Source organism: Lynx rufus, unplaced genomic scaffold (assembly GCF_022079265.1).
Source record: "Lynx rufus isolate CCGP_SWC_20201006 ecotype Redwood Valley unplaced genomic scaffold, mLynRuf1.p SCAF_7, whole genome shotgun sequence".
NCBI lineage: Eukaryota > Metazoa > Chordata > Mammalia > Carnivora > Felidae > Lynx > Lynx rufus.
The window spans coordinates 53,984,120-53,992,862 of record NW_025814889.1 but is presented as its reverse complement, the minus strand read 5'-3'; the positions used below and the strand labels follow the sequence as shown (position 1 = coordinate 53,992,862).

Sequence of the window (8,743 nt, the reverse complement as noted above, 5' to 3'; positions counted from 1 at the left end):
TGACACTGAGATTTTAGTTAAAGCAGTAAAGCTTTAACATGATTTTTAAAAATTTATGTTTCTGTTAATGAATTTCAAATTCCGACCTACCATTTGATCAGTCTTGGCAGATGAAGTAGTGGGTGTAGTTTATTGCCTGGTCAGTGCTTCATCTGTGAAAGTCAAGATTAATAAGATTTAATTATTTTTAGTAATGAAGATAACGTATTTGGCTTTTTAACAGTGTTATAATTTACTAAAATATAATCTACATTAACAGACCATTTACTTTAAAACAATCTAATCCATGAAAAATTGCTGGATAATACATTCCTTTTTTTTCTGGACAAGTCTGAAAAACTCAGGCTATAATTTGTGCATTTCATCTAATTAAATTATTGGTACTAAGTTTATTTTTATCTATTTCATGTATTTCTTGAACCTGCCATAAAACAATTTCCTCCCTGAGGCATGAGAGATATTAGAAAAATAATTAAATATTCTTTCCAGTTTTTTATGACACAATAGTAGTTGTAATTCTATCAATATATTTAGCATCTCTCTACCATGGAAGGTCATTTTGTGAGTTTCGTTGTAATTGAATAACAAAAAAAATTTTAAACAGCTTTGTTTCAAAAACTATATCAAATTTAAATATTTTTGATAGTACTTACATACGATGACAATATTACTCTCTGAAGCAATTTTTTAATGGATTATTTGCATGCTTAAAGAACCTCTTCTTGATGTGAAGCAATGAGGAAACTTTTCTGAACAGGTACATGTTCACTATCTATCAAAAGAAGGGTTGACTTCTCTTCTGTTGAGGGAAGCAGAAATCCATGAATACCAATGCCTTTCAAGTAATCAACCTTAGGAGTAGAATATAGAGAAGAACCCGCTACCTTTAGATAGGAAATTTGGGCTCATTTTGCAACCTGAAGCACAGAGCAAAAGCTAATTTTGTTTTCCATCTCTATACAATTCCATATAATTTATAGTCTTACTGTACTAAAATAATTTACGGTGGATCAGTATTTTTGAATCTGCAGATGTTAACATGGAGTTCCACCAAATAATAAAGCTTTAAGGTTTAGTTTTGGGTCTTTAAACATATTTAGCAGGACAATGCCTAATTATTTTTTGTCACCATTGTTAACCTGTTTGAATGATGTGATAGTATGAATGTAAAGATCACTCAGGTAAGGTAAAAGCACCATTAGGTAAGGTAAAGTTGCAGCATGGTAATAAATGAAATGTGTGAGGTGATACGCAAATTGCCATGGTATGTAATATAGACTGAAAAATCTGTTCTTCTCTGATCATGGATTATTAGTGCTAAACATTATAAATACCACGCAAACCTCAATTTAAGTTGCTGAATGCATTGTTTATAGTTTAATTAATTCAGTGCTTATATGCACTGAATATGCAATCAATCAAATATGCAATAAGAATTTGAGTATTTACTAGAGGAACAAACTGATATGAATACAGGTGGACCTAAAACTTGCATATTTTGCCCTGATTAGAGGTTCTAAGAGTAATTTAATTTTGGAATGCTCCTCGCTTAAAACGGCTAATTGGTCTCCTAATCTTATGGTGGAATTTTGTTGAACAGATTAGAAAAACAGATGAACAGTATCAGTAAATTCAGTTTCCTTTCATGGAAAAATCACAAGAGAAATGAATGACCTAGAACAACGATCATAAAGTATTTTGCTGCTTGTTAGGAGCGAAGGTGAATGAAAGAAACTCAGTTTGGTTTCGAAGTATACAGAATTTTAGACATCAATGGTCTGGAGGTAACCTATGAGCATTTGAAATTTTACTGATATTTTTCTTTCCACACACAGGAGCTGAGAATCCCTAGAATAAGGAGAATCTTGATTTACCCCAGGCTATGAAAGCTTACAAAAGTTGGTTTTACTGGAGGCTTCTGCCAGTTTGAAAAGACAGTTTATTTCCAAAGTGGCATATAAACCAGGAAAGGCATTAAGTGGGACTTAGGGTTAGGATGGAAGAAAGGACAGTAAGATCCTTACTGTGGTTTTCATTATTATTTTAGAAATGTTTCAAAAGGTGAGGACAAGGGAGATCCCCATACTGACAGTGAAGCACCAAAAATACCTCCCAAAGTAGGCTAGAAATGATTTTTTGATCAGTCACTTCTCATTGGTCAGGAATTGTTCATCACACAAATATCACTTATATAAAGAAGTCATTTCAAACTTTAGACTTTATTTACAATGATAATTTGCATATCTTTATTACTTAGAAAATAATTTATATTTTTCCACCATTTAAACAAAGAATAGGCCTGAGTCTCATGCCTCTTGCACAGCTTTTACCTTCAAAGAAAGTTCTCTGGGCACGTGACAGGGGACGTCGGGAAATCGCAAATCAAGAGAGGCAGGGGACATGAGGAAATCACAATACATACATGTAATACGAACAGTCTGCACATCGTACAATCCCTTTTCTTTAGTTTTACTGGGATTGCAATAATTAGGGGTTTGTTCTGGAAGTCGATCAAAACGGAACATATAGAATTGGGTATTCTGTTTTTAGAAAATGAGTATTTTCTTAAACATGAGGACATTCCTTCACTTGCCAGATGAAGACTAGTATAGATCTATCCCTGTACAGTGCTACTATCTTCATCTACTGAGAGAAAACCAAATCTTATAGAAATGACAAATAAAATTTTATAGTTTAGAGAAAAGCTAAAGTGGTGTTCTCACCAAGGAATCGATATCCTAAAGGTTGGCTTAGTTGGATACCTGGAAAGGACATTATAATAGCATGCTGGAAACGACAGTGATGACACTCATAGTAATACCTGGTCTTTTCCTTAACAGAGAGCAACCCCTAGCATCAAGGTCACCAGCTCCGAGTTTTCCTCCCTTTGGGTTTATGGCTGTCTGTACAATGATCCTTTTTCCTAAATGGGCTACAGATTCCTTCATTTGAAAGACCTGAGTTTACCTAAATGGCACCTATAAATAGGCTCATATAAAAATGTAGCAAATTGCAACAAACACACTGGCACCACAGGGAATAAGCTCTGGAGTTGGAAGTGAACACAGTAATACTGCTGTCACCAAGGAGGGGGAGAACATAGCCAGCAGAAAAGATCTTTTTATGCCCCTGGTCATCCTTTGGGATGTACTGAATGTGTATGAAAGGGTCATCCTTGATCTCTATTTCTTTATTTCAATGGACTTTTAGCTGTAATATCCTGGCAACTGATTTTTGAAGAAAAAAAGGTGATCAATCTGCCTGGACTGATTAACACAATTTGGGAATGAAGAGGTTCTAAGTGCTTAGGCCACCATTATTTCAGGTACTTTAAAACAGAATAAACACAACTGGGTCATTTGCTAAGACCTCTACTCTGGCAGCCAGACTGGCCAGCTTTGACGCAGCACCTGCCAATACACAGTTATAGACTCGTGACTGTTTTGCTGTCACACTACTTGCTCCACAACCTATATTTGTGCTCACTTTCACCTGTGTTTTAGACACTTGTCATACGACATTTGGAGAATGGGGAAAGATTTGTTTTGTTAAGTAATTAGGTACAAGAGATAAACGAGCACATTTTTTCCCCCTCTTCTCTTATTTGCAAGGGAAGGAAAACAGTTAATGTCACTGGGGAAATGCATTGGACTCACAGTAATTTTTGCAAACATGAGACACAAAAGCATTACTAAGAAAATGGAAAACATCTCAATAAATCCTGAATAGTGAAGACCTAGTGTTAACACAAAAATATGAAATTATTCTCATTTTTGAAGCAGAGTCTGCATCTATTTGATCATTTTTCATATTTTCCTACTTAATGGGAAATCTGCCCTGAAATTGTGTTTACTTTTGATTATATTATGTTTGCCTTATTTGAAAAATGCCATAGGTTAATGTAAAATCACTGCTTTGGAAAGGAAGAATATTCATTTATGAGAAACAAAAGCATTTTTAATGTAAACACTCTTTGCTATGACTTCAGAGGAAAGAAAAATTAGAAATCATCATCAAGGTTAACTTAGAAGCTAAGATCGTTTCATTGATGAACAAGTTCTTCCGTACATAGTACTGAAGGAGGAATTATAACCAAAAAACATTGGCAAGAAATGGATACCAATTATAAAAATTCGGTATTGGTTATGCAAGTCTTTCTCTTTGGGAGACATGAACCCCAAAGTGACCTAAAAGTTCAAAGTTCCTAGGAAAAAACATTCTTTGTGGCATCTTCCTTTAATTGGCATAAAATAACTATCTGATTATCATTTAAATTAGAATAGGTAGATATGTGGCTGTCCTTAGACCTCCGTGCAAATGATTCATCACTCTCTTACTGGGCTTGGAGATAGATACAATGTATAAAAATGGTGATTAAAATATAACTTTATAAAAATGTTTCCCTTTTCCTTTTTTTAAAAAAAGAGTTTACTATCTACAGAAACAAAAAAAATCTTTATATTTACATCAAGATAACTATTCATGACAAATATAATAATATGAAATAAAATATTGAAAGTGAGTATCAACTTTTTAAATAAGGTTTGGCTCACAGCATAAACAAGTGTAGATGAACAAATAAAAAAAAAAAAGACTTTCAATAATAGGCCCAGTACCCAAAATTCCCTCTATAATTTTCCCTGCCAAAAGAAACATGACAATGGGCCAGATTGCAGACAGAAGCTACCTTACCCCACGGCACGTGGAACACCACAACAAGGTTGTTGTCAGTGGGACCTTCACCACCCAAAGCCAATCTTCAACAGTTGCCCAGAATCAGGCTTTCACTACGTCAACAAACACCAAACCCTAGGTTGCAATTTTCCCCCTTCATCTCTCGCTATATGTCCCATAGTGGGTTTCTGTTTGCCTTTTTTTCTTCTTTTCTATCACACATTTTGCAGCATATTTAAGACATGGAAGGTCACCGTGAAGAGCAATTCCCCCAAGTCTCCTCTGGCAACTTTTCAGAATTCTAACCTAATTAAAAGATCGGACTTCAGCCCATTCTTAGGTGTTTATGTATAAAGAATGCCATCCCCTTAAAAATAGTTGATTTGATCTTACATGAGTGACAGACATACTCACAGACAAACAGCTCCTATACATTCATTAGGCAAGCAGATTGGAAAATGCCTCAGTCTTCCAGGTTTAAGGCCGGCGATAGAGCGCCTCCAAGTGGTGCATTAGCATAGTACCAATCCCGTGGCCCTCTCACCAGCCTGTGAATACCCTCCCTCTTCAGAGGGCCCTGGACTGAAGCTAAATGGAGGAAGGCATTTGGAATGGCTGCGTCTCAGACACTCCAGAGTGAACTGCCTTCCGTTTGTTCAGATGTGCTGAGTCATCTGCTGCAGCTATTCTATGAATGACTAAAACCATAAAAATCTCTGTTGACATAAGCACATACATACACACAAGCATGCTCTCTCTCCTCTCTCTCTGTCACACACACACACACACACACACACACACACACACACACACGATATCGGCAGGATGTAGAAGAATTCAAATAATGCTCTGGAACTTTCATCCGTCAGTACTAAGAGCAAAAGCTCCTTAGTTGGTAACTTACATTCACTGCACTGTTTCCCTGCTAAGCCGCCCCATTTCCTCTGTGAATTGTTTTCCTTTTTTTTTCCTTTATAACTTACTATATCACAGTGACCACTATATATCTTAATATGAATGTTACTAAAGTGTGGAGCCAGTAACCCTGGCTTTCAGTGTGCATGTGCGTGTATGTGTGTGAATATGTTTTACATGTATCTACGTGCGAGCTTATATACACACACACATATATACTTCTTCCTTAAAAAAAATCCTTGGAAGCTGGTGTTGCAAATGTGAAAGCTTCTCCGAGCAAGAGTTTTTAACAATGTACCTCACTGTAAAAATAAACACATAAAATGCGAAGAATTCCCAAATGCAATAGCTGTTTGCCCATCTTCTTGTATTTCTACAGTGTTGTGTCTAAGTGTTGTGCTGGCTTGAAAAGAGTCTGTGACAAGTCACTCTGTTGGGAAACACAGCTCATTATATCCATCGTCACTGGTTTTGCTTCAGGGTTGGGATCTCCTCTCCTCTTGGCTTCCCTTTCTCTTCCTCTTCTTCCCTGATGGCCTGGATCTGTTCTGAGGAATGCTGTTGGGGTGACTGGTCCAGGGATTGACTCTCTATGCCCGCCAACCGCTGTTCCTCTTCAATGACTTTCTTCCACATCTTGTGGTTCTGCAGGAGGTGTTGAGTTATTTGGCAGTAGATTTTCCTCCTTTTGAAAGTTTTCTTTCCTGAGAAAACACCAAATTACTTATTTGTGTGCTGAGTACATGGTGGTTATTTTTTTTCACATCATTAATAGGAGCTAAAGTACCAAACAGATACATATACCACTTGATTTGTGTATCATCATAATGTTGCTTTCAAGAGTGGGGAAATAAGAGGGGGATGGCAACCATCATTAATATATCATGGTTACATCGAGACATACTGTGAACCGGATTTAATATCCAGTAATGCCCAATAAAAAGTTCTGCTTAAGTTTTGGTATTATTCTCAATACAGTCAGATCCTCCAGATTTTTCACCTGGACTACTGGAAGAACTTCTTGTTAGGTCTTCCTTTACTTTGTCAGCTAATTCAACCCACAAAAGTCTACAATATTGATTTCTTTTAGGATGGTTTGAATGTTACTGTTCTGCTTCACACGGACTAAAATATTAATTTCAAAGTCCTGTCAAAGTTCTCCCACAAGCTGGCACAAGCATGCTTTTGCAGTCTTCCATCTTCCACAGCCTGGCTTCTGTCTCTACTTCCATATATACACTGAACTCTTCTACTGTCCAGCAGGTACTGGCCCTCCTTCTCAAATGCTCTTCTCAGTCCTCAAAAGTTCATGCCCATTTATTATTTTAAGACTCAGATTTTACTGAATTGCTCCTATAAGAAATATTCTCTCCCCCTGTCTCCCCTCACTCTTCTAAACTCTCATTTCCCTCCATTCATGCTTCCAAGAGTACACATTGTTTTCATTTTTTTCCCTTCTCATTATCTTGGTATCTTTTTCTGATAACTGCATATCCAAAATCAGAAACTCTCATCCCTTCTTTCAATTATATAGTTCTAGAAAAGGTTGTCAAACTCTACTTCCCCACCCACCTTCCCACAATATAGCCCAGTTGCAGCAGCTAGTCAATAGGTGTGACCCAAATCAGGTCAATCAGCGTCTTCCCCTGGGAATTTTCCCAACAGCATGGAATCAGTCAGGGAATGGGGGCTGGGGATCTTTTCTCCTCTGCCTGTTTATGTGAAATGAAGTGAATATAGAGCTGGCTAGATTTCCAGTCTCACATAGAAAGAAAGGTTGAAAGATCAAGCTGTCAAGCAGGTGACTCAGAGACAAGAGCAGGTGCAAGTAGGCGTGAATACTGGACAACATCCCAATTACCTGAACCAGTAATTTTCCCTTTTGTATATTCTCACTTTATTGGAGTCTTGTCACTTGTAACAAAAACAATGTCCTCAATGATGTGCATTCTTTTATTTTTATTTTATTTTATTTTTTAAAGTTTATTATTTTGAAAAGGCAGAGACTACACGAGTAGGAGAAGGGTAGAGAGAGAATCCCAAGCAGGGTCAGCAGCACTGTCAGCACAGAGCCCAACACGGGGCTCAAACTCACAAAAGTATGAGATCCTGACCTGAGCCAAAACCAAAACTCGGACGCTTAACCCACTGAGCCACCCAGGTGCCCCAATAACATGCATTCTTTAGGGCACTTATCTTGCTCTCATATATTACAGGCCTTAGCCCCTCTACTAGACTACAGCTTCTTTTAGGGAGCCTTGTAAAGACAGGTATGTATCTTATACAGAATGAGGCTCAGCAAATATGCATTTGGTAAGTAAATAAATTACATTGTCTTGGTGACCAAAACATTTCATGTGTTCAACATGGAAATAGTAAGGACAATTTTCACAGAATTGCATCTCTTAAGGAACTATAATATCATCAACTTTGACAGATGAAACATAAGACATTTTAAAGACCTTTGATTTGATACCATAATTCACTAGTCTTCCAATTCTTTACCTACTTATTAAGAACCTAATATGTACCAAGTATGGTAGGTTCTGGTCATTCACTGATAGACATAATGCCTGCCAGCATGGAGCTTTTACTCTAGCGGGCAAGAGTGAAAAGGTAGGTACAATCACACTGAGTCTTACAAAATCTTTTAAAGGTGCCAGAAAGAGACAAAAATTACTCAGCCAAGAAAATATGGCATGATGACCATGGCTTGGGCTAGGAAGAAAGTAATGAAAATGAAGACAAGTAGATAAATGTGAGACATATTTGTGAGGTTTAATCAACAGGACTTTGGCAACTGATTAGATGTAAGGAAAAAAAGAAGAGAGAGGAATCAAAGACAACCCTGAGCTGTCTGGCCTGAGCCATTGAGTAGGTGGTCATAAGATGTACTGAGAAGGCAATGTTAGGTGAGGAGATTTGAGGGAGATGCTGAACATGAAATGTCTGGGAGACCTTCAAGCGCAGAGGTAAAGTAAGAGCTAGACTTGAGTTTAGAAGAGGGTCTGCTTGCGGCCAGAATATAACTTTTAGTACCTTCATCCGAGTGGCCATCTTAGACTTAGACCAAGAATTTAGAAATTAGGCTAAGATCCCCTACTGGACTATGAACTTTCCAATGCACAGAAGCCAGGTCCCTCCTTTTGTGTGT

General features: G+C 37.3%; 1 protein-coding gene across 1 annotated transcript in view; it reads right to left on the bottom strand.

Moving 5' to 3' along the window:
* Positions 1–5,430: 5,430 nt before the first annotated feature.
* PDE3A (phosphodiesterase 3A) overlaps positions 5,431–8,743 on the bottom strand; it is a 310,780-nt gene continuing 307,467 nt past the window's right edge. Inside the window, exon 16 of the mRNA XM_047066513.1 lies at positions 5,431–6,293. Within this exon, the coding sequence (XP_046922469.1) occupies positions 6,052–6,293 (242 nt within the window). The 3' untranslated portion in view covers positions 5,431–6,051. The remainder of the gene's footprint in view (positions 6,294–8,743) is intronic.